Below are 26,913 nucleotides of genomic sequence, written 5' to 3' on the forward strand. Positions count from 1 at the left end.
AGTCACAATCACAGTCACAATCACAGTCAAAGTCAGAATCACAGTCACAATCAGTCAGAATCACAGTCAGAATCACAGTCACAATCACAGTCAGAATCACAGTCAGAATCACAGTAAAATCACATCAAAGTCACAATCACAATCACAGTCACAATCACAATCACAGTCACAATCACTTATCTCCATATTGTACAAGTACAATTAAAGTACAATTCTTAGGCTTGGTTCCTCAACCAAGCTACATAGCAGCAACAATACAAGATAAAGTAAATAAAAAAAATACGTAAAGAGGAAAAAATAAGGAGCAGCATCACAATAATAAATAATAATGAAATAAAGCAAGTAATAAATAAGTTATGAGGTGTCCTAAAGTATAAAATGTAGTGTAAATTGTAAGTAGAAAGAGTTCAAGTTGGTAGTGATACCAGCCACCGTTGATTAGTACAGACACATCAATGCTTCTCAATCCGGTTCTAAGATGGTAGGCAGGTTTGTACTATTTAGTCATTCAGAAGACGCTTCCATCCAAAGTGAAACACACGTGTCATCAATGAGAGGGTCAGGATTCGACCTCTTGCTCTGGTGGGATGCCTACAGAAGCCCTATGCAGATCGGATGGGAGTCACACACCATGTAGCTACTGGAGGCCGTCCCGACCCCCACAGTTACCGTGGGCGGCACTATGTACCGGGAGGTATGCACTGCACACTGTAAACATTCACTCTACTTCATAGGTTGAGGAAAGTCTATACAAAACGGGATGTGGGCGAGCACCTCATCTGAGCCAGGGACGAGTAGCCATCCTTCTCCAGCTGGGAGTGGATGACCTGGAGCTCCCCTTCCAGCGTCTTCTTGGCTTCCTCCAACCGCTGAACCTGCTGGCTGTGAGCCCCCGTCTCCAGGGGCGACGGCCCCCCGGGATGGAGCGCTGCCGCGGTCGGCGCCCCCTGTTCTCAGAAGGGATGGAGATGGAGTTCATGTTGTTTATAGAGCCGTGTCCACGCCGGCGTAGTGGTTTAATCACATGATTCACTGGGGGTCTTGTGTACAAACACATCAAGGACAGCATGTCTGAGTACAAAGGTTAGCATCGGGAAGGGAAAAGCCGTAGTGATGAGCGGTTTTACCTGAGCAGAGCCGAGGCTTTTGGCCGTCACTTTCACATCGTCGTCCTCAATGCTGTCACTGAACTCATCACTGCTGCCCTCTTCGTCGCCCTCCTCTTCCTCAGTGCTGAGCTCTAGGAACAGAATGAAAAACACTAAAGTCAATTGAAAAACATCATGACTTTGTTGTTGCTGTTATTGGTTTTTTATGCTCGCTCCGCTTCACCTCTTCCTGAATAACTCTTCCTGCACCACTCTTCCTGAACAACTCTCCTGCACCACTCTTCCTGAACCACTCTTCCTGAACCACTCCTCCTAAACCATTCTTCCAACACTCCCCCACTGCTCGGAGCTACCTCGACTGAAGTCATGGGACCGAAGGGAAATGTTATGTCATGTGTTACCAGCCAGCCAAAAATTTAGGAGATGCCTGGCCCACCACTCAGAGTGTGTGTGTGTGTTTGTGTTTGCGTGTGTGAGGGGAGGAAGGCAGAGAGAGAGAGAGAGAGAGAGAGAGAGAGCGAGAGAGAGAGAGAGAGAGAGAGAGAGAGAGAGAGAGAGAGAGAGAGAGAGAGAGAGAGTATGAGAGAGAGGGGGAGAGAGATTTCCATTTTATAATTTTGTAAAACTTTCTTGTGTGCTGTTAGTCACGCTTTCCAGATCTGGATGAAAACGTACCTCACTGCCGTGTAAACCTTGAGTACTAAACGTGCCTTTGAAGGGACACTTTAGCAGATAAATGTTTGACACACACACACCCTGTTGGATGAACTTGTAAAGGCACTACATGGCCACCAGGAAGCAGACTGTCAATGGAATGTGAATAGCACCTACACACCAACACACATGCACGCAAACACATGTATGCACACACACACACGCATATATTTATGTCTAGAGTGGAAAGATTAATTGTAAGTAGATGGCCACAAATGTACATGTTGTCGTATAATATCATTGAATGTACCAAACTATTTAAGACATGTTTATTAATTAAAGCTTATTCCTATTGCGTGCATATAAAATGTAGATGGCGCCACTGTGTTTTATAATGTTCTCTGAGGGTTTCGTCTATAGATTCTGTTTGAAATAGTAGTGAATGGTAATCTCATAGTTATGAATATATGAATTAGCTAATGGGTGGGATTATTTACTTTACAAACCTTTAGCATTGATGATCAATGCTTTCCAGGGTAACCAGTGAATACATTTAGGCATACTTCATAGGCTGCTTGTTCTGTATTTTCAAGACTAGGTGTAGTCATTGCAAAACCACAGATCAGAACAGGCATGTGAACAGGTAGGGCATGCCACAATACCATGCATGAGGTAGACATTGTGCCACTATGGGATGTGAAGTGAATGACCTTTGCAATTTGAAGTCAGTGACAATGTGCATTCAAATTCGTAATGTTACAAATGATTGATGTGCGTTGGATAGTCCCTATCTTTTTTACAATACGACAATGTGATTTGGTGTGTGTGTGTGTGTGTGTATGTGCAAATGCTTTTGTATACGGGGTCAGGGATTAGGTGGAGGACAAATAGACTGTTGGGAAAATAAGGAAGTCAGGGATGCATATTAAAAGATAGGGAAAGAGACTAAGAGAGTAGTACTAAGGGACAGGGTTAATAAGGGACCAACTGGTCACTAAAGGGATGAGATTTTCTGGAGAAAAATCTCTTAATTAAAGACACGAGAAAGCCATAGCAAAAGGGCTGTTGACAGAATTAGCTGGCACGTTTATTTGATTTTGAATTTAAAATACAAAAGGAATGTAGCAAAGACGGTCTATCTTCAAGGCTAGCAAAGATCCAGACAAAGGTCAATGGAAAGGTCTAGGTGTGCAATCTCCCCAATATGATATATATTTTGGCAGGACATCTTAAAACATTCTTAACTACTGAAATTGATATGGGAATAGCGATTTATACCACTAGCCTATAGAAAGGATACTATTGGGGTACAGCAAAATGCCAGGAACATGTATTTTATGTGCAATTCTTTGATATTCACGGGATGCCACATATTTAGTAGCAACCAGGGAGCTAAGAAACCCAGTACTATCATAAACCCACCGTATCCTACCTACATGCTGCTTTATCCAAACGTATAGCATCCCATGTAGAGCTTACAGGCCTTACAGAGAGCTAGAGCGAGTAAGGGGGTCTCTAGGGATCCAACGGGTGGAAGTCCTTAAATTGTGTTAATTCGCTCTTTGGTCCTAGGCTAAGTATGTACACAGAGATGGTGGACAGCAATACAAAAAATAAAAGATAATGTTCAGACACCTCGTCCCAGCCATGACTTTCACTGACATCACGGTAAGACACGTGAGCACAGAACAATGGCAATACAGAAAAGCTCCACATCAAAGCGACACACAGGCAGCTTGCAAAACAACAATATAAAAATATTGACAACATAGAAATACATTATTAAATAAAGGTCGCGAGTTTTGCTTCATTTCAGATCCGGCTTCTGCCCCTGTGAGCACCGCTTTTCGCCTTCAGGGTGAAAGTTGCTATTTGGACTTCTACATAATAATAACGCATATATTATAATTATATAATTATATATTATAATGATTGCCTACTGTTAATAAAGTCAACACAAAACGGCCAAACCCCCTATCTGCAGGCAAAGGCATCTAGAATGTAAAGAGCCTTTCTCTCAGCGGTGCTGTGGTTAAGACAAGGATTCACACAGGGGTTAGTGAGCGCCCCCCTCAGCCCTGGAGGCCACACCGGGCCCGTCCCCACCTCCAAAATCAGAGCGCGCTTCAGCAGCCCTCTCCAGTGCCAGGGCCATGCCCCGGGTCCTGGCCAGGACCTCCTCGAGCTGTCCACGGAGCGCCTGCACAGAGTCTAGCTCTGTGTGCAAAGCCTGGGTCTTCTCTGAGCTGCTGTGTGGCAGAAACAAAGAGGTCAATCTCAGAAGAAGAAAAGAAAAACGTGCAGACAGGATATGCAAACAAACGGTATGGGACATTAGTAACGGTTAATGCAATGCATCCGCCCCTGGGAGTGGACACAGAGCATGGTGAGTGGTTCTCTACCTGTCTCCTCTGCTGTGTTTGTGGCTGAGGCTCTGGTACAGCGCCTTCTCTGTTCGCAGGGCATCATTCAGGTCGTAGTACTCTGACTGCAGCTGCTGGAGGATATGCTGGGGGAGGGGGGGAGGGAAGAAGGCCAGGAGATGGAACCATTAGAGACATCAACAACAACAACAACCATACAAACAACGATGGAGCTGGAAGAACGTCCTCTCCTTTTCACCTACATGGTGATCGGTGCCCTCTATGGCTTCATGGGCCTGTTGCTGGGCCTCAGCTAAGGCCTCTTGTAACGCAGAGATCTCTCTCTGTCGGCGTAAAACATAGAAGAGAGAATGAGAGAGAGAGCGACAGAGAGAGAGAGTTGTTGTTAGATTGTGAAACAGCAGGACAGTAATTGCCGGAGCCAGGGATGTTGAGAATGCGTTCAGAATGTTCCCAAGCATCAAACGTATCGAATCAGAATGCACACTTAGCAAGCCCCTGAAGGCCTAGTGGGTAATTATCCCCTCATGCCTTTCAAGTGGCTTGCTGTGTTGTACACTGTGTGGTGACAAGGGTGCGATGTCTAGCAGTGATCAAGGGACAGCTACCTGCGCCTCATTCTCCCTCTGGAGCACCAGCTGCAGCTCCTCCTGCACGGCCCTCCTCTCCTCCTCGCCCTCCTTTGACGAGGTCTCCATGGCCTCCTCCTGGCCCTGCATCAGCTCCTGAAGCAATAACACACAGAATCGTCCAATTCATTGGTGTGATGCTCAATACATTTTGAAAGGCAGATCGCAGTAGCTCATGGAAAAGTTATTACAGGTAGAACATTTCATCGATGGAGTCACGATGTTGTTATAGATAGATCGTTTGTCGTACTTTAATGAAGGCCTCTTTCTCTTTCAGCAGACTCTGCAGCCGCTCAGTCTCTCCTCCCAGCTCCCTCTCTCTCTCCCGCCTGAGCTCGCACAGCTCCCGGTCTCTCGTGGACAGCTGCTTGCGGAGCTCCTGCAATTGGCTGGTTCGTTCGCCAATCACCTGGGAGAGCCTATCAGAGCAGTCCTAAGACAGAGTGAGAGGAAAGGGTTGGAGGTTAACATGGTTTGCCGTACACATCCCCCATTGTGTCTATTATTAGAGTGTAACGAGCTGTGTGTAATCGAGTTGCTGCAGCACGCTTACACTTATTTGGCCCCATTTCTACTTATTTAGTCCCGTTGATATTCTTTCGCTATTTTTATGTGGAACTTTTAATTTGTTTCGGAATTAAAACGGAATTGTAGTACTATAGCTGCAGTAGTACTATCTGCAGCAGTATTAGTACTGGCAGAAGTAGTGCTACTATATGAGCAGAAGTATTTTTTCTAGTACTTTTTTTTTCTGGTGGTTGCCCTAGAGGTACTCATACAATTCCTAAGCATTGTCATCATAGTAGTGGTAATGGTATTCCTTTGCAGTGTCTGCTAAAGTAAATGTCAATGTCAATGTGTAATCAGTAGTAGTAGTCCTCAGGGCCCATGGGAGCTACCTGGAGGTACTGGTCCTTGGAGCCGACGGTGTTGAGCAGGTCCTGGAGCTGAGCCTGGTGCTGGTGGGACTGGAGGCTGCGGTCCGACAGCAGCTCCTGGAACAGCTGGTCCTTCAGGGCCAGGCGGGACTTCAGGTCCTCCACCACCTCAACGGGACCCGCCTGGACCCGGGCCAGCAGGGAGGCGCGCAGCTCCTACACACACACACACACACACACACACACACACACACACACACACACACACACACACACACACACACACACACACACACACACACACACACACACACACACAATGAAGACCCACCATAAACACACACAAACAGACAAAAGTCTATTTGCAACTGTTGTTGGTCATAGAAGTCTAATTGTTTACCCACATCTAGGTCCACATTACTAGTTGGACCGGTCTTCACCAGCTTTGAACACCAAGTTCAATTTAACAGCAAACAATGCCAACAAAGGTATTGGGCCTTTGTATGGACCCAAGCTGTGTTTTTGTGTGTGCTTGTGCATAGGTGTGTGTGTCTGTGTGCGTGCGTTACCTGCGCCTCCTGGCTGCGTGTCTGCAGGGCGGCCTGCAGCTGGCTGATGGCCGTGTCCTTCTCTCGGAGAGCCTTGCCCTCCTTCTCCTGGCTCTGCTGCTGCAGCCACTGCAGGCTCCTGTAGGCCTCCGACGCCTGCTCCAGTTCCAGGTCCTTGCCTCGCACCAGGGAGTCCAGACTCTGCCAGGGTGGGGATGGGGGGAGGTGCTCGGTTTAATGGGACTGCAGGCTTGCCCCCACATAGGAACATTACATTACATTGCGTGACGTTTAGCTCACACATAGAGCTGACACTCTATATGTCATACGATGTACACATGTACTGTGTATGTGCTGTATATATCATGTACTCTGCATGTATTTTGTGTGTACTGTGAATTAACTGTTTATGTCCTGTGTATGTCCTGTGTTTGAACTGTTTATGTCCTGTGTATGTCCTGTGTTTGAACTGTTTATGTCCTGTGTATGTACTGTGTATGAACTGTCTGTGTACTGTGTATTTACTGTGTATGATCTGTTTATGTCCTGTGTATTTACTGTGTATGAACTGTCTGTGTACTGTGTATGTACTGGGTATGAACCGTGTATTTCCTGTCTATGTCCTCTTTTTGTCCTGTGTATGCACTGTGTATGCACTGTGTATGCACTGTGTATGCACTGTGTATGCACTGTGTATGCACTGTGTATGCACTGTGTATGCACTGTGTATTAACTGCTTATGCACTGTGTATTAACTGCTTATGTCCTGTGTATGTCCTGCGTATGTCCTGTGTATGTCCTGTGTTTGTCCTGCGTATGTCCTGTGTATGCACTGTGTATGCACTGTGTATGTCCTGTGTATGAACTGCTTACGTCCTGCGTATGCACTGTGCGTGTCCCGTCTACGTACTGCCCTGTGCGTGTGCTGTCCGTACCGTGATGGTCTCGTCGTTGTTGGACAGGATGCAGCGCAGGCGCTCCAGGTCGCGCTCCTTCTCCCGGAGGGCCAGCTGGAGCCGGCTGACCTGGCCCTCGCGCTCCTCCAGGCAGCGGAACTTCTCGTCGATGGAGCGCTGCGGGGAGCACGGGGAGCACGGGGACATGAGCACCGCGGCGAGCACTCCCTCAGTCCCCCACTGGACAACTGTTTCTATGTGGCCTTGTTTTTCCTCTCCTACTCCAAGGCTATATTTAAGTAATGCCCCAACGTAAGGATGACACAAAGCTTAAGTGTAAACAATGTTCATTTACAGATCTGGCCGGCTCTGAATTTTTAAGCAGTGTATATGTTTGGGTCTGTATGCGTTTGTCTGTACGTGTGTGTGTACGTGTGTGTGTACGTGTGTGTGTGTGTGTGTGTGTGTGTGTGTGTGTGTGTGTGTGTGTGTGTGTGTGTGTGTGTGTGTGTGTGTGTGTGTGTGTTCCTCACCTCCAGAGCTCTGTCTCGCTCTTTAATGCGCTCTCGTAGTTTCTCTAAGAGTGCGTCCCTGGGTTTGGAGGGTTCTGGGGACTCCAGCATCTCAGAGTACTCCTACAGGAGAGGAGGACACAGGAGAGGGGGGGGTCGGTCCGGGCGGGGCGGTGCTCATGTCTTCACTGTACGTTGTTGCGATGGTGTTCCCGTGAACCCCATGTATAGAAGCCATCCAGCGTTTCGGCTTCAGTATGTGTTGTGGGGGTCCTCTGCCGTGCTCACCTGCAGCTGCCTGTCCTTTGCCTGCAGTGAGTGTTGCAGCGCGTTGAGGCTCCGCTCTCTCTCCAGCGCCTCCGCCTGCCTCACCACCTCCACCTCCTTCAGGGTGGCCTCCTTCTCCCGGAGCTCCGCGCGCGTCCGCTGAAGGTCGCTGTGCAGGTCCTGAGGTCACGGAGGCAGTAACAGAAAAATAAGATGCGTAGAACGGACACTTTGTGGTTTGATAGAAGAAAACAAAGAAAACGAAGACACTGATGTTTTAATTTCACTTTCATTGATTCAAGTAAGTCTCACGGTGCACCTCTTTTACACACGTTGTCACACTGACCTGGTTGTGTTTCTCAGTGACCTCTCTGTGCTGCAGCGCCACCTGCAGGTCGGAGTGGAGACGCTCCTTGAAGCGGGCCAGGTCCTCCCCCTGCCTCTGGCTGAGGCGCAGGCTCCTCTGGCTGGTCTCCAGCTCCAGGCCCAGGGAGAACAGGGAACTCTGGGCCCGCACCAGCTCACCCTGCAGGTGGGACATGGCCTGGACCATGCCGGGGCCCTCTGGGGCCTGGAGACAGACGCGAGAGAGAGAGAGAGATGTAGAGGTATAGACCCAACACAGACACACACACACACAGATTTAAACTGCGTTGGCCTGGGGATGAAGTCCCTGTTCACATAAGACACAAGACCCAAGACTAGCCCCCCCCCCCCACCTTGCTTTATATTGGTTGACGACCAGCGAGGTATGAGCTCAGGGAGATATTTAATCTAGATGCCGATCTGGATTGGAGGTAGCGTACCCCACCACCAGGTGGTTTTGACAGCGGTGTCTACATCTCTCGTACAGCTGTTCTCTCTCCCAATTGTCAACGAGGCCATTGTCTTTAAATAGCAGGGAGGATTGCTACTTCTACAGTCTACGTCTTTTGAGTTGCCCCTGGCTTCACATGATGTGCGAGGCTTCACCTCCGCCTGTGTGAGTTGGTTACGGTGGGTCATTTCTCTCAGCTTGCACAGAGAGGCGTTCTGTCCTTCGATCAGCTGATACAGATCCTGGGCCTGGAGAAAAAAGAACACACACACACACATGCGTTTGTCTCAGTATACTGGAAGACTTCCTGCTGAGCTGAGGCCTCTAGTCCCAGTACAAACTAAAGGTACCTCGCCGTCTTTAGTGTCTATGGAGTCCGTCAGGCCCTGGATGGTCCTCTCCTGGAACTGAGCGGCCTGGCGGATGGAGCGCAGCTCACACTCCATCTCGTTCAGCTTCTCCTGCAGCTTCTGTTGAGGCGGAGGAAGGAGGTCACGTCAGCGGCTAGCATCAGGCTCCGGCGGCGGCCGAGAGGCGGTGAACCAGATACCAAGGTTGAGATGCGCTGGAGGGGGGCGGGGAGGGGGGGAGGGGAAGGCTCACTGTACCGTGTTGTTGGCCTCGCCCTCTTGCATCTTGGCCTGGAGGGAGTGCACCTGGAGCTGGGCCTTCTGCAGCTCGCTGACGCACTGGCCGGCCGCGCACTCATACTGGTTCAGCTGGCTCTGCTGCTCCTCCACCAGACTCTGCAACACCCACAGACGGGGGAAGGTTAAAACGCTGGGGCTTGTACATCGTGTGGTCGTCCTCCTCTGCCCCAGCTCTGCGGAAGACGCTTATGTGGGTCAGCGGTGATGCTGTGTAAGCCACTTAAAGAAATGAAATGGACCAAAGCCTTCATGCAAAACACAAGGAAAGATCAGATGTTCACGACATTCAAAATACAACAAGAATTGAGTGGCTTGGTCGACTCGTTCATGTGTGTACCGTGTTTCACTACCGTGTCTTGAGGCATGCATGAGTGGGTGGCTGTGTTTGCCAGAGTATGACCTGCTTCCTCCTTCTCCCTACTATTTTGACATAATCAGTTCTTAAATGCATTGATTCAAGTGCAATTGTGTGTGGTTGAATCCCAACAGTCTACAGCATTCAAAACGACTATATTACTCATATTAAAGCTGTAAAACACTGTTGACATGCAATAGTAAGTGAATATAAAAGCGGTGCCATATAACTGCTAACTTCAGGATATACATATTTTGTATGGAATACCTATCTACATGTAAATTAAGTCTAAGTTTACGAGGGCAACATGTCTGGTATTGGTGAACACTGCAGCTGCACCAATAGAGAGATGGCAGTGTGAAGCGACATCACTGTGCCTCCAGGGCTCTGAGTAAGAAAAATATAGGCCAATTTTCAAGCCCCTTTGCCTCTATGTCCAACCATATCTAACCTAGTTCCTACCATCGTTGTCACTGGATAAGCACAGTCCTTTGTAGACTAGCTTTGGATTCATACAATGATAACTATTCATTTGTTACTATTATTGTAATTAACATTATCACTATTTTACTAATTCTAGATCATTAAAAGCGGATTGTTTATTTTAGGGGAATACTCGAGCACACACCTAGCAGAAAAATAGATGCCAAAGTGTATAATAGTACTCTATTATATAGCATGTCAAAGCGAAAGTTTGAAAATGAGCTCTGTGCTCTGTCAACAGCCTCATTGTAATTGTCCAAGAATGTTGTCATGTACAGTATGAACTTGTTTAACCTGAATGCACTGTTCAACAAGAAATGAAAACCTGCCTGCATATAATACCAACCAACATTTAAATTTACTGTTTCAACTCTGGGGAGATGATGGGTTTCACTAGAGTAAACCCGCTGCAGTGGTAGAATGTATCCGAGTCAATATATAGAGACACACAGATCATGTCTGCTACAAAGGCAACTAGGCTGAAATATAACAGCACACAAATAAAATCCCTGGGAACGGGATCTTCAAAGAACTACCAGTGGGCTGGATGTCGATGGGTGACAGCTGGATTAACAGAGTAATTAACCAAGGAGAGGGGAGACGGTAATTGTTATAGAGCTGAGCTGGCGGTTGAGAGCACCGCAGACCTACGCGTGATAGGCAATTAATGCGTTCCACGTTGCTGTTGCAGCCCTATCCTGCAGAGAGAAGACACCGTGGTGGAGCGTATCGTTTGCCTTCCCCAGCTGCTGTACCTGGTGGGGCCTCGGGACGGGGCACTCGTGATACACATCCTCCCACAAATCACCCATCTCCGCCAGGTCCACGCCACTGTCGTTCCCCCCGCCCAGCCCAACCAGGGGGGCTTCCAGCTCGGCCATGTGGTACTGGATCTCCATCTCCCCGTTCGGCGCCCCATAAGGGGGCTCAAACGCGTCCATCCGGGGGCCTCCGTTGCTCGGGCTCTGTCGGAGCAGCACGGGCAGCCTGCAGCCCTTGGGGCTCTGGACCGGTCGGTACGGGGCGCAGTTGTGCAGCATGCACAGGGCCAGGGAGAACCCCGATACCGAGGGAGCCGGGCTGAGGGGGGCTCCCGGGTGCTCCTGCTCCGACAGGGAGCCGGCTCTCCGCTGGCCGGGGTAGTCCGGGGGGAGGCCCGGGGTGGAGCCTCCGTCCCCGTCCGACGGCTCCAAAGAGCCCAGCGAGCAGCGGGAGCTGGCCCCTCCTCCCGCCAGCGTGCGCTCGCTGTCCGAGTTGCGCTCGCTGGAGGGGTTCCAGGAGCCGGCCACCAGCGTGGGGGAGGTGACGGGCTCCTCTGAGCCTTCCTCCTCCTCCTCCTCTTCCTCCTCTTCGTTTTGACTGGCTGCTTCCCCTCCTCCTCCTCCTCGTCCTCCTCTTGCCCCTCCGGGGGTGCTCCCGCCCCCCCCCAGGCTGGCCGAGTACCGGGTGGACGGCCCGCAGGAGATGCTCCGCGCCAGCTTCCTGGGCACCTTGCACACCGCCTCATAGTCCGAGTCGGCCACCCGCCAGCGGCTGCACCCGCGGCAGCCCGTCCGCGGGATGTAGCGGTGCCAGCCCGGGGCCGACGCCTCCGAGCCCGGGGCGGCGGGGCACTGGGAGTGGTGGTGGGGGTGGGGGGAGGCGTGGTGGTGGTGCTGGGGACAGTCCGTGCCGTCGTCGGCCCAGGACTCGTACGGGGAGTAGACCAGGTCCTCCTGCAGCAGGGCGCAGTACTGGGCGTGGCCGAGCCCCGTCATGTCCACCATGCCGTCGAAGGGGCCGGCGGCGGCGTTGGCGGGGTCGCCCGCGCCGCCGTCGTCCCCGTTGGTCTTGCGGTACAGGCCGCTGACGCACTGCCTCAGGCGGTGCTTCTCCGAGAGCAGCCGGTGCAGCCGCTCGATGGACAGCGCCTCCACGCGGGCGATCACCGTGTCGAAGCGGTACATGCGGTCCAGCATGAAGATGCACTTGGAGCAGGCGAACTCGCCGCGGCCGTCCCGCGTCAGCTCGCGGCCCAGGGCGTAGGACAGCAGCACCTGCAGGTTGAGCTTGGCGGCCGGGTGGAAGATCCATCGCCGTTGGTTGCCGCAGAGCTCCCGGGCACAGATGCGACAGGTCTCCTTCATCTTGAGGTCGAGCATTCCACACGCGCAGGAAAACAACTAGAGCACCGCTGATGGGAGGGTACTTATCCGGGTCTGAGTAAACAGTCTCCTTCTGATAGCGGCTGAAATCTATTACAAGCCTGCATCTGCATTAACTCATGTAGAACATCCCTACCTATATAATAGTCAATATTACTTTACTAATAATTGGCAATAGTGGCAAAACAATAGTTATATTATAAGAAAGTAAAATTTGGTTAGAAAAAATAATCAATGAGTATGATCGATGTCCAACAAGAATCACTTGTTTACCAAATCATATATTAAATAGGATAATTTGTCCTGCTGTCTGATTACAATTCAATTCAGTTTCTGAGATAGAAGCAGATTAATTCGTTGATTGGCATCGACTTAATGATCGTCCGGAGATCAGAGATTCTGCAGGTGCGGTAGGAAGCATAGGTAGGAAGAGCCTACAACGGCGCATGTAGCAACGGCGGATGTAGTTAGGATGAAGATGTCCTGTCAGTGGTCAGTTATATAGTGTCTTCCTCTCCATGTCTTCCATCATAAACAGATACTTCGCATTTCCCGATATCACGCGCAATACAAATTCCTCTGCATCATTCGTTGGTCACTGGAGCCGCTCGTACCCAGGTCATGACGGCGATTAATGTTCGATCCCAAACAGTCAAAAACTTGATGAACTCCCCGCTTCTCATCCTGTCAGTATATCTACCGTCCGAAAATTATTATTCGGCTGTACAACCGCGCCGACAGATGGACTGCGCTTATTCTTCCTATCGGAGATTCTCAGTGGTAGATAACGATGTGGCTGCTCTGAACCAGACCTGCATCGGCGGAGCAGACCATTCAGGGGGAAAGGGGGTAACAGGAACCCTTTCTTTTCATCTTATGTTTGTCGGTTGTTATAGCGAGTAGTTCATTGATTATAATGAGGTAATTCTTTCGCTTAAATGTTTATCCACATGAAGACATCGCAAACGTCAGCCTTGCAGTGGATATATCGATAAAAACAAAACTGTGTCCTCCCCAGGGACGGGAGTACTTACTTCTGCCCAATCTGCTAAACTCAGCACGCCTCATCAAACAGGTGAAATTATAATGCAGTTTACATTAACCCAAGTTGACAATCATTTAAGTAACGCCATACACAATTTAACGAGGATGACTTCATGACGCGAGATTTAGTAAAATCAAAGAAGAACTGATAAGAGAGACGGTTACAATTTTAAAAAACAAAACAAAGGTAGACGTTTTGTTACGAAAAAAAAGACATTCCTTTAGCAGATTTTGAGGATGCTACTGAAGATATATTACGAAAGCATCTTGTCTCATATAGCCTTTATTATGTCCCACATAACGCAGCTTAAAATATCACCCTATCCTATCTATTAACCGATCACGCAAAAACGCGCAAAAACATGAATTGCCCAAAATTTTAATAATAATTGATTTATATTTAAATGACAAGGGTTAATCATTTTTAGAAAAAACAAGAACAATATTCATTCATTTAGTTAGAATATTATAATATTAATTAATATAATAGTTCTTGTGCCTGGTCGATGAAGAACACTAAATAATTCAGCAGTGCCTTGACATAGGTCATATAGCTTGTTGTTCACACACACACAAGGATTGCACTCAGTTCCCATGATGAGCTTCTGTTTTGAGAGACCGAGTGATTCCCTGGGGGCTGAACAGGCAGATGGTCACGGTCTCTCACTGTGACTGCGGAAATGAGCAAAGAATTATAGTCCCAACTAGGCCTGTTTTCGTCCAGGTAGCAACTCCCCATTTTCTCCAGTAACGGGTCTGTACACTTACAGATCTAAAGTTGTCTGTCAACATAGGTTTAGGCTGGATCTCTAGCTCCCCTGGTTCTGATTAAGGTAGACTGAGGATCAAAGGTTGGTTAATGTTGACTGATTTGCTCTACATCAGACCCTTCTTTGAGCGACTGTGATCATAGGCGGCAAGTTTGCGATTACATATTCAAGTATTTGGAGCATAAAATAGCCCTATCTACAAATCTACATTAAGTTGATACAGAAATCAATATGTATCTTGCATTTTATTCTAATTACATAATTGTTATCATCCTACATGGCAGCGATTGTATGTCCTTATCAATCGTTATCATTAAGCGATTGTTACTTCCATTGCGTCACATGCCATCCCTCAACCAACTCAAACAATATAGATAATTCTCTCCGTCTCTTTTATTTAGTTCAAATCTCCCTCTAAATCTCTATTGCTACTCCTAAAGGCTAGCACGCATGGGAAACTAATTTAGAGCTCGTTTACACCATGTCGGTCTGAGGAGACACAATTTGATCTCCGCACTGGACGTGAGCGACCCAAAGGCCAACGCAACAACCCTTTTGAAACCGGAACCTGCGCTAATCCATGTGTGGAGGCCAACAGCCCCCCCCCCCCCCCCCCCCCCCCCCCACACACACACACACACACGCATACACACACACTTGCATGCATACACGCACGCACACAGATGAAAGGGGCCGCCGCCTGGGAGTGCAACACAAAACTGTACCTAAGATCATCCACTCTTTGAGCCTACACAATGTTATCGGATCTTTCCAACTTAATGTCAATGCAAATTGTTGTTGTTGACACCGGCTTGGAACACACTGACACACACGCACTTGCACACAAGCTCCTGGAACGCTGAAATTTGAACAGTGGGTTTGGAAAGGAAGGCATATTTGCATCTCATGTCCATAGCTGATTTACAAGTTAAATGGGCAGAGGAAGCCCCTTGGAAGAAAAACGTCCAGTAGTACAGAGGTCCAACTCACAAGGGCAGAGATTGAGGCAGTAGACAATGGCAAAAACACTGCAGGTGGCGGTCGCATACAGACTGATAAGGAAAAGAACAATAGGCACAGCAATCGATTCGTGACCCAGTTTTGGCACTATTATCTATCGCAAAGTTCAATATTTTTTAAATATAGAATGGAAGTGAGCGTCAGTGTGAAAGCCACCTGCACATTTGCTGTTAGTAATTGTGCAGTTGCACAACATATATTAGTATTTTCAGAATATATCATACTCTTAAAGACGCAAAAATTATCCTTTGTACATAAAAAATAACACAATTTGACAGTGTGCAAAACTGGACATAAATACCCTGCTAAAATGCATTTTAACATAGAGAGATGTTTGCATTTCCAGTTCATCATTCTATGCAGTAGTTAATCTATACTTCTGTCCTACATGCTTTGGCCTAATACCCCATTTCATTATTCAGGAGGCAACAAACTACTATTCAGGAACTCTGTACTGACACTCAATGGCCAACTCAATAATTACACATGTTAGGGTGTGGCCAATTGCTTCCCGTCTTCCTCTATGATTGTACAGCTCTCCCTGAGCCCTCTCCTGTGGCCATGACACAAACCACAGCCATCTGCTTAACATATAAATACATATATGCCATTTGGTGGACAACACTTATGCAAACATATTGCTTATCAAGACTGCATACATTCTTAGCATGGGTGGGCCAAGTGGGAATCAACGCCCCTACCCATTGCACAACTCACCCATTGAGCTGGACGGGACCACGATCATATTGGTGTTATAAATAAATGAGTCCAAATACCTGCATCTCCTGTTCGATGCGCAGCCTCTCCTGGCCCAGCTCCTCCTGGTAGAACTGCAACCAGAGGAGCAGAGGATTAGAAAAACGTTGAAATCAATCCAACTACATGTTTAATGAACATGATTATGACCGTTGAAGTGCAACCAAAGTATGACAGTGATCAACAAGAATGCAAATTTGATGGGGATCTTCAATCGTCGCTGGGAAGTTTGAGCAGGCGTATATGTGTTTGGGAACATATGTGTGTGCATGTGTCAGTACTTCAGCGGTGGAACGGTTATATATATGTGTTTAAGGACACATGTGTTTCAGCGGCAGATAGGATGAGTGACAAAGCCTTGTGGCCTACATGAGTAGCTGCTGAAATAAGTAAAGAGGAATGCTTGCTATGTTGTTTCCAGGAGCCCTGGCCTCAAACAAAGATAGAGTAGCACTAATATGGCTATGAGGTTAACAATGTTCCAATAGGGACAAGGTAGGAAAGTTGCAAGAAAAACTGTTGGTGTACAGGAGAGATGAGCAACAGCAAATACAACTGATGTTATTGATAGATTGATGGATAAAGATAGTTCTTTGATCTCTTCAGAGAATGTCAATGACAAAGTGAATACTTATCCAAGAGGTCATTTGTGGGTGATCAGAGTTTGCCTGGATTGACGTGAAACTACAGCATCTGCTCGTCAATATCGTCCCTACTTTAGGGACGATATTAACGAGACATTAATTCAAAGCCACTGACAGTGAGTTCAGAATCAGGTGAGTAAGCCATTTAAGGGACATCACGTCGTACCTCCACATCCTTGTCTTTCTGGAGCAGGGAGGAGGACAGCTCCTCGACCTGCCCCTCGAGCTCCTCCACCCTCTCCGTCAGCACCGTCCTCTCGCCAGTCAGCTCCGCCATCAGGCCCTCCTTGGAGCGCAGCTCCGACATCAGCTGCTCTATCAGCCTGCAGGACACCGACAACATGGGGGGTGTGAGGGAGACGTGACACTCACTCACACCCAGAGCCAAGACTTGTTTCCATGCGTTGCTGCGGTTTTGTTTTAGTTTTTCCCCACGTGTCTTTGTTGATGTTGGACTGGGGGAGGGTGCCTGTCGGTCGTTGGTCCTCAGGGCTGTCCTCCATGGGGGTGTCTGCAGAGAGGGGGGAGGAGAGGTAGTGGGACCCAGCCAGCGAGGCCATTCGCTCAGCCTCGCTCCTCGCTAGCTGGGCCTCCTGGATGACACACACCCACACACACACACACACACACACACACACACACAGACACACACACACAAACACAAATAAATATGAGCATACATTACAAAATATTAAATGTTATTTGTATATATATTAGAGCTGTCAGTTAAACGCGTTATTAACGGCGTTAACGCAAACCACATTTAACGGCGTTAAAAATTTTATCGCGCGATTAACGTAATTATTTTATAAAAAAAAAAAAAAAAAAAAAATTTTTTTTTTGGCTCAAAACAAAGAAGCAGTAGCCTGACTGCTATGTTCAAATGACATTTGTTCAAAGCAGTCGTTTAATTGCACTATAGGCTCTTTTTTTGTATCGTCCTGTTTTGATCAGTATATGCCAATGTTGTTATCAATAAAAAATCATTTGCACAAGGCAAGCCGATGCACTTCACCATGTTGATAAGATAATTAAAATGAGAAGAATTATGGGACAAAAAAATCAAGGGATATTTAGCATAGAAAAAGAATTTGCGATTAATCGCGATTAATAATAGTTAATTATGACATTAATGCGATTAATCACGATTAAATATTTTAATCGCTTGACAGCTCAAATATAACGATGGTTTGTGATGATCATAAATATTTCTGATGAGCCCAGCTGCCTGTGTGGGCGTGCCGTGCACCGACCTCCTGCAGGAGTTGAATCTTGGTCTCCAGCACCTCCTGCATGTCGTTGATCTCCTGCTGTCGCTCCTGACAGCGCCTCTGCAGCTCTGCCTCATTGTGATTGGTCAGGTTCTCCGCTGACTCGCTAGCGGAATGGAAACAGACGGGCGTGTCATTACCTAATGCATCATGTTTGTTTCTTTTTTGGTTCATTCAAACGATTAATATTTCTAAAAATGGATGTGTTGATTTTGAACAACTTACACACACAGGCAGACAGACAGCCGTGCACGCACTTGCACCAACTCACACACACACACAGACACACGCGCACACACCCACACTTTCACACGCTCAGGGCAGATCTTTAATGGGACATGTGGTCAGCCATGGGTCATCTCTGGGTTGTTTACGGGACATGAGTGTGAGTCAAGAGGCGACATGATGTCATAGCTCATGGCGGGACACACAGCAGCAGCTCCTACTTATAGCAAAGCAACAAATAGAGCGTGGTCACACCCTGGGTGTACATTTTTATTGGCTCCCATCCGGGTCTGTTGGTGGGGGGGAGGGGGGGGGGGGGGGGGGGGGGCTGGTTGTGGCACCAGTGAACACAATGTGTTAGCCCCTAACGAGAGCCCCGAGACGTGGTCATTCATAGATTCACCGCAAATTGTGAAATTCCTTTCAACTGACAGGATGTCGTGCTTTGCGTGACCCGTTCCCGAGGAGTGTGTTTATAATGTATATCATCTGTCGGTTTGTCAGTAGCTCGGCTGACAGGGTCAACCCAGGAATTTCCCGCTTCAAGAATGGCGCACACCCATGGACGCCGCTCTGTCGCCGTCCAATCTGTTTTAGTCTCTCTCCGTATGTTTTTAAACTGTCGCCCACATGCAGCGGCTCAAATAACTTGAATATCTTAGATCGGCCTGCTACTTAGTAACTACTGTCTGGCCCGGCGACAGTCTTGGTGCAGAAAAAGGAACCAGCATCCTTCAGCTAATTATAACAATGACCTCTATAATGAGGGCATCTGTACTGTTGAAACTACCTCTGTCTGGAACCATGTGGCCGTTTGTTTTTATTTTTCAATGTCATTGACTCAGAAAGTACCTTTCAATTTTGAATAACATGAAGGCTGAATCAATAGTTTTTAAGGAATATACCCTGAACAGAACTGTTCTGTTGATTGGAAGCACATGTCTGTCAAGATGCCCTCATTTGGATACCTAAAGAATCAATTACCGTTCAATGATCATTGGAATTCTTACAACCATGAAAACAATCAGAAGTCGCAGACGTGTCAACTTCAAAGAAGGGTTAGCCCACAAAGCTTGCAGTTAGTCAGGGCTTTGCTCAAGGACTCCAACAGGGCCGAATCTGTCCTCAGACGCCTAAACCCTAGTCCTCCGTTAGAAGGTTACAGACTACAAATAAGCGCACGTATACAAACCTTTGACAAGAAAGCCCTAGGCTTTTAGTCTTTTCCACATCTGAGGTGCTGCTCTGTTCCATTAGGGTCTAATACTCAGGGCTTCAAAGATACATCCAAATACACGCCTACCGAGCACTGGCTCCATTGAGGCCTAAAGAATTGAGACGGTATCATAATATAGACGATGACCTGGCGCAAGGGGACGATGGATGGCGAAGGTGTCAATGCTTTGGTGATGGAGGTGGATTCACTGAGATTATCTTGTCTTGTCTGTGGTATTGGTATCGTAAGAATTTGTTTATTGTGTGCTCGCCAATCGCTCTGCCAATTTGGTATACACACACACACACCTGTTTGTCTCTGCTCAGGACTTTTGCCAGTGATTGACCCGGATTATATAATAGCGTATGCATGTGTGATTGTGTATGTGCACGCATGCATAAATGTCTGTCTACATGCACGCCATCAGTCCCAGCTGCTGTGTGTGATACTGTGTCCTGCTAGAGATGTGAGGTGTCACCCCTGTTGAGATAATAGCCCTACAGAGAATCATGACTAAGCTCTGATTCAGGCACACTTAGTCCCACAGATGGAAACATAGCAGACTGCCAAACAGTCCCACACACACACACCAACACACACACACACACACACACACACACACACACACACACACACACACACACACACACACACACACACACACAAACATAACACGCCGACACAGCCACCTGTCATAAACGTACAAACGCAAACATCACACAACCTGGTTATTTACACCTGACAATTCAATATTTTAATAACTTTATTAGCTGTATGCGAAACCCTGTCTTACTATTACTACTGCACTATTATAGTAGACCAACGTATTCTATAACATGATTTTGTCATGTACCATTGGCTCCCGTCTCCAATGTACCATTGGAGACGGGCTTCTCTATACACGTCTTGGAATAATATAGCACCTAACCAATGATATCAGATGCGGAAAGAGGCTAGGGAATTTACTGGCCAGAACATAAACTGCTTTAACATGGCATTTGTATGTATTTCTAGTTTTGTGTTTTGTGAGAGAGCTGATTCCCGTAAGAAAGATAATGAGGTTATTTTGGGATATGATTTAGATGATTAGGGCATCTTTCTAGTTGTTTCTGCTTGTAAAGAACTTACAGGGCCTTGTCCAGATGCTGCTGTTTCTCCTGGAGCTCCTGCTTCAAGCTCTCCACCTCGACTTTCAGCTCGATGTTCTGGGACCAGAGAAGAACACAACATCACCTCGTTAATTGATTGAGATCTTTATCGTCCACTGTTGTTGAAATTCATCTTTAGCCCCACAAATTCATCATCATAATCATTCATTCATCATCATAATTCATCATCAACAAATCAGCTCAGCCAAGCATTTTGTCATTCTGTGGGGACACAATTCCTAAATGGAATACTTATAAATATGAAGTAAACAAGTCGCTTGGTTGCAAAAACTATAATAAGTAGGTGATGGTTTTTGAGTAGCATTGTGGGTTACCAACGGATCAAGGGCCCATTGTCCCTGTCAACTGGAATGTACTAGGATAAATATGTAACATTAATGCTCATGGACTGTAGACAAGGACACAATACAGAATAAGACCAACAATTGTGTATTGTTTTACCTAGTTTGGTAACTGGCCGGTTTTTTGTGTGTGTGCTTTTTACACATTTCATATTTTGCTGGTTTCATATATTTTTTGACTGTATGGTGCATTATAAAAAGAAAATATTAACCTGTTTTGACCTCATCACATGATCATGTGCATCCATAGATGCATACAGTCATCACATTTACAACGGTGTTAACGGTGGAGTCCTAACTCTGGCCAGCTTTTTCAATTGCTTACACTGTGTTTCTGCTGAGAACACTCACTCAATCACTACTTGGTTCACCTCTCTCTCTCCCTCTCTCTCTGCTCTTCATCCATCTCCCTCTGCTGTACACGTCTAAACCAAAGCCAATAGGTGTAGTGTATCTCCAGTGGGATGCATCTCCCTGGGCTGCCGTGGCTGGTATATTTAGACCTGGGGAATCCAGGGCAGCTCAGACATGTGTGCCAGAGTGAAAGGCTAAACCCCCCCTCCAGCTTGTTTACCTGCTCCAACTGTCCTGCGTGGGGGGCCAAGAGTGGCCTGCGGGGGCCAATCAGGGGGGGGGGGGGTGAACTGAACTTTGTCACGTAGGATTAGCAACGGTGAAAATGGTGGCTGGGGGGCTCATGCTCTCCGTGCCAGCCCACCCGACACGAAGGAGAGCACAGTTTATCTGCCCGCCCGTGGGACCCAGGCCGACTCAGACAGCTGGCTCTGGTGGTTTTATCATCTTTAAAGCTGGAGGTTGAAAGGCTTTTCCTTAGTCTGCCAGGCCTCTCGTTTCCTTGTTCGTCTCGGTTTCCCCTTGTTTCTGATTTCCTTTTGAAGTCCCGGTCCATACCTGTCTGCTACTATTCCACCTCACCTCTACAGAGCTTTGAACCCCTCACAGCCTCGTCCCTCTCACTAGAAACGCTGCAGCGCCCGGGGAACCGTACGTCAAACTGTCTGAGTGTTAACAGCCCTGTCTGCAGATCACCGTGACCTGGCTTGCACATTTACTGCCATGCTGTGCACGTACCACCACTGTGTAAATATTTCAGGAAGGCCCGACCAGTCTGTCTGAGCGCTGTGCGTGCGTACGGGCTCCAGGCTTGCACGGTCGATGTACAACCTTGTGTTTTAAATGTCCAAATATGACTTCGTTATTTGACTGCATTCGGTCGTTATACACCATTTAATGTCTATTTTATGAAAACCCAAACCCTGACAGCCACATCACTAACACATCACTCCAACAGAAAACATTACATAATGTAAGGAAGAGAGCTGGTATAATTATTAATATTTATAATTTCATCCCTGTAGGACGACCCTTTTTAAACCGCAGCCATTGCACTGCTGTGGGTTTACAGCGACAGAGCGCGTCTTCCAGCTCACAAACAGCTCTATATTTAGCCTCTTGCTGGTGTGTCGTGCACCTGCTATATTTCTCATCCTGGTCGCTCTGGCCTCAGCAACAGAGCCCCTAATAACCATGCAGGCAGCTGATACTAATACTGACCCGGGGGTTATCAGCATGCCCACCACTCTTATACACACGCATGTAGGCACACAAACTCTTATACACACGCATGTAGGCACTCGTATTGCACGCACTACGAGGACACTTAGTACTGAAATAAGCTGAAGACAAGCTTTCATGATGAGTTGGATTGGGATAGTTCTGACTAGGGTCTGGCTTTACTTGGTTACTCTTTTTGGTTGCTCTTTACTAGGTTTATCTTGACTGTTATCAAGAAACTACCAGCTCCGGTACTTCTTCATCAGACTCAATGCAATTCTGATCAGCCTACACAGTCCAATCCGGCAGTGCATTAAAAGCAGCATTACGTTTGTGTCATTTTCGTTAGCATTTCGTTCCTCCAAAATGCAATTCATCCACCTAAAGTAACACAATAGAATAGTAAAGCATAGTTTCAGAGCATCCTCTATTGTGGCAAGGTGATAGGATAGTCAAATCTTCATCTAAATCCAATTCCAATCTTTTTTCATGCTTGATCATTCACATGTAAACATAATAACAAGCGATTACACCAACAGCTCTTGATGAGCTCAGGTTCTCCAGGAGAGCTTAATGATCAAGAGTTTTCCATATTGTCTGGCTTATGGATACAGACATCTAACAGCTGATACGCTGAGTACCATTATAGGCTCTTCTATTCAACAAGACATACACACATATGAACAAATGCACAAGCGGGAACACAACACACACAAATTCACACACACACCCATTGGCACGAAATCACACACACAAACAAAGAAGCACCCACAAACATACACAAATAAATGCAGACACAGACACGATCACACACACATACACACACACAACACACAAAAACACACAGATACACACACACGCACAGCCAAAAATGTCCACACACATGCTTTATCGTGTTATTATTATGTTAATAAATATAACACACATGCCCTCCCAGATGTAAAGAATAGTTGAATGACCAAATTATCTGGTTTGACAAACATTGTATTAAAAAAAATCGAGCATGCTTATCTATCAAAGGCTCATTCACTTATTTAGTTTGTTGTCTAACTGTTTAGATGGATGAAAACTGAATCACAGTGCCAACAGAAAGAGTTGACAGCAAACCTCTGCGAACACAAACAAACAAACACATGGATGGTCGTATCAACAGCACATCCCCAGGTCATCAGCGTGACAACCGGGTCAACACAACATAATGAACAGTGGAAGCAACGCAATAACCAAGCTGTTGATACAATAACCGTGCAAATCAGTTTCAACCACATCATCACTTTCATATTCAAATATGAGCTCAAATAACCCTCTTGTCACCAGAACCCAACTTGACTAAAACAATATGTTTCAATCAAAGTCGGACTCTTTCCTCCTCTGCGGCAGACCACCGCTGTACTGCTTGTTCCCGTTGACCATCAGCAGTCACATCGCTGTTACGCCAGTGGTGGAACCTTCCAGGTTCAGAAAGTGAAAGTCCTTTTCTGCTCCACCCATATATGAAGCCTAGTCATCTACATGAATTATAGGAACACCTATACCTCAGGTAGTACTGGGGAAAACTTTTACGTTTGTTTCTAAAAGATGTTGTCTAACCATGCATTTTGTATAATTACATTTTGGGAGGAAACGTGCCAGAATTAGACATATATGGGGAGCCATGATCTCAACATATATTAAAATGATGACAAACTGAATTTATTTGCCTGTGACATGTTGTATCTGGCCCAACCAACAACAACCTACTCATTGAACTAGACAAAGCAAATGATCCCAGTTCCAGTTAAGCATACAAGACATACAATTCAAAACCGACAGCAGTAGAGATGGATAACCGTGGACTCACCGTGCGGTAGACATCTTCACAGCTCTCCTCGTACTTCTGCTGGATCCTCTCCTCCAGGAAGTAGATCCGGAGCTTGAGGCTGAAGTTCTCCTTCTTCAGGTCGTTGAGGTGCTGGGACAAAGTACGGTACCCGTTAGACATGGCTGCTCACAAGGCGCCGACGCCTCTCGGTCGTATAATGGGTTGGAAAAGTCGGTTTGGTTGACGAAGTGACACGGCAGCCATCAAAGTGGGGCCGTGTCTCTGTTAGGACATGTCCATTTCAGGGAGGGTAACCGCTGACTACGCTATCTCCTTGCCCAGGAGAACATCACCATGCTCCAACACGGTATCGCAAAAACCACTAGTTAACAACACACACAAAATACACTAAAAAGCACCCAAAAAAATCAATCTCAAAAAAGCTGGTTCTTCGCAAAAGTTGCCACAAAATGCTCAAAAGGAAAAAAAATCACACAACTCACTTTCTCCTCCACATTCTCAAACATACACACACACACAAACACTCATGCACACTCACACACACACACACACACAGACACTCAGGAGTGTATAGGGGCCACTATAGCGGCGCAGAGGGCTTCTCTGCGGCCCAGGGAGTCAGAGCTGAGTCCATGTCGGCTCCATGGTGCGTTGTGGTCTACTGGGGAGTGGGGGACGCCACACGGGCTTATTTTACTGAGGGACGACTCCTCAGGAATCCCAGACGCCCAGGGGAGAGGGAGGGAGAGGGGAGGGTGGGCAGGGAGGGATAGAGGAGGGAGGGGACAGGTCTATGAGAGGTAAGAGAGATTGAGGCGCGCTTGTGGGCACACTTGAGGTCACGCCCCCTGCGGTAGAGGGTAGCGCTCACACACACGCGCGCAGAATGCGTGTGTGTGTGTTTGCATGCGCAAAAATGCGCATGCACAAGCACACTGACACATACATACAAATGCCCATACAGGCACAGCGCACAGATGTAAGGAACACAAACACAAACAGCACAAAACAAACACAAAAAACACATGCAGGAACAGCCAAATAAAGGGCAATTTGAGAAGAAGATATTCGATTTTTATAATGTAATTTACACTTCATGATTCTTACAAAACGCATTTCCTCCAACACAGACAGACACACACACACACATACACGCACACACACACAACGTCAATATCACATAGAGATAGTGTGCACAGGTGCGTGATCCCAGCGACTGAACAGCTGAAAGTGTCAATGCCATCCTCTTCCTTACACAATCACAGCACTAATCACCCAAGCGTCGCTCAGCCAAACCACTCAGCTGCTTGTTCTCCTCTACTACAGACAATATGTGGTAACTCAAGGTGTCACGGAGGGTGTTCTATTTGTCTGTGCGTTTCTGGGCAGATAGCAGACCATTTGCCTTTGGGGCTGAAACTAACTATTATTTTCCTACAAATTATCAAATAATTTCTTTTAAATTTCTGCTTTTTTTCAAAACTGTCATTATGTATCACTTATGCTCTATACCTCACCATCGCATAGAGTGATGTCTTCAATCATGGAATTTATGAATAAGTCAAATTGAGAAAAGCAACAAATTTTATTCTCTAAGCAGCCGGTATTTTTAATGAATAAACAACTAACACCATGTATCATAATCAATTAAATGTATGTCAATCCACTTATCTACCTATCAATTCGGCACCTCATACGATACTTCCCTCCGCATGCACATCAAAGTTTTACCAGCTCGACTGAGGGAAGTGCTAAGAAACACAAGATGACATAAAGGTTGTAATGACTGCCGTGGTGGTATGATACCGGTGTCTTCCAAGGCTAGCCAACATGCTATCATAAAGATGGCAGCACTGATGGCGTGGGTGGGAAAGCGATCAGGCAGCTCTCAGGACGTGAGTCCACAGGGAGAGGGGGAAGAGATCGGACGAAACGAGAGACCCTGGAACTCCGTGGCTCGCCTTCGGGTACAGAGCTATTAATAGAGAGGTGTCCTGGATCTCCCAGCCCAGTGGCTCCCTGCCCATGTATCCCATGACATAACGAAGGGAAAAAAGGGATTATGGCCATAATGACAAAACATTGAGCCAGGCAAAGGCCGGGGGGGAAGTTAAGGGTCTATCCAAAGCAATGAAATAAGGTCTGTGCAGACAGAGAGTGGCGTGCTGGTGGTGTGAGGCGAGAGTCATATGCAGCCGGACAGAGCCATCCAATTTGGTCTAATTTGGATCCACTTGGTGTCAACCAGAAGTGTAGATTGACCACGCAGCGCTTACATTAACACTCGCACGTGATGCTTACTTTGGGTCTCCTTCAATTGAGTCTATGAAAGTGAGGACTTGTGTCCATCCATGACCACATCGGTGAGCCCCTTTAGATGACTAGTACAACCCATTACAACATTGGTACTAAAGCTAAACCTGAGAGAAGTGTGAAACGCTCAGGGATTCTCCGTTGTATTCAGTTTGTCTGTTGTTGAGATGGGTTGGATTTCACCCTGCCTCCTAAATAATGCAGAACAGAGGACGGGCCAGCGGCCCAGACTTAGTCTCCACATAACAGAGGGAATGACATCATGGAGGCTGATTGTTTTTTTCAAACAACACGACACGCAATTGCAGGCCGGAGTCTACTGCCAGCGATGTTCCTGTACACAACCGCTTCCGGAGTCCCGCTGACGCATGGCAGCGAAAGCAAATCTTTGGGAGTGTGTTGGTGTTTGTTTGTGTGTAGG

The 26,913-nt window shown here is 47.0% G+C and overlaps 1 protein-coding gene across 8 annotated transcripts in view; it reads right to left on the bottom strand.

Annotated features, from left to right (window-relative positions):
* Positions 1–26,913, bottom strand: part of LOC115549422 (myomegalin) — a 45,862-nt gene that overhangs the window by 15,962 nt on the left and 2,987 nt on the right. For 4 of the 8 annotated variants that reach the window (XM_030364583.1, XM_030364585.1, XM_030364587.1 and 1 more), the window contains exons 1-17: positions 10,938–13,286; positions 9,303–9,440; positions 9,045–9,164; positions 8,850–8,942; positions 8,224–8,448; positions 7,899–8,057; positions 7,632–7,733; positions 7,138–7,275; positions 6,224–6,403; positions 5,676–5,870; positions 5,027–5,209; positions 4,756–4,872; positions 4,390–4,470; positions 4,166–4,272; positions 3,870–4,012; positions 1,128–1,240; positions 775–947 (exon numbers count right to left, since the gene is read on the bottom strand). In XM_030364583.1, coding sequence (XP_030220443.1) covers positions 775–947; positions 1,128–1,240; positions 3,870–4,012; positions 4,166–4,272; positions 4,390–4,470; positions 4,756–4,872; positions 5,027–5,209; positions 5,676–5,870; positions 6,224–6,403; positions 7,138–7,275; positions 7,632–7,733; positions 7,899–8,057; positions 8,224–8,448; positions 8,850–8,942; positions 9,045–9,164; positions 9,303–9,440; positions 10,938–12,323 — 3,653 coding nt within the window. In that variant the 5' untranslated portion in view covers positions 12,324–13,286. Of the gene's footprint in view, positions 1–774; positions 948–1,127; positions 1,241–3,869; positions 4,013–4,165; positions 4,273–4,389; positions 4,471–4,755; positions 4,873–5,026; positions 5,210–5,675; positions 5,871–6,223; positions 6,404–7,137; positions 7,276–7,631; positions 7,734–7,898; positions 8,058–8,223; positions 8,449–8,849; positions 8,943–9,044; positions 9,165–9,302; positions 9,441–10,937; positions 13,288–15,936; positions 15,991–16,726; positions 16,884–16,995; positions 17,154–17,813; positions 17,938–20,400; positions 20,478–24,197; positions 24,309–26,913 lie in introns of those variants that run through there. The other 4 variants (XM_030364588.1, XM_030364586.1, XM_030364589.1 and 1 more) reach the window with 3 other exon arrangements.

Source organism: Gadus morhua, chromosome 8, assembly GCF_902167405.1.
Source record: "Gadus morhua chromosome 8, gadMor3.0, whole genome shotgun sequence".
NCBI classification, from domain to species: Eukaryota; Metazoa; Chordata; class Actinopteri; order Gadiformes; family Gadidae; genus Gadus; species Gadus morhua.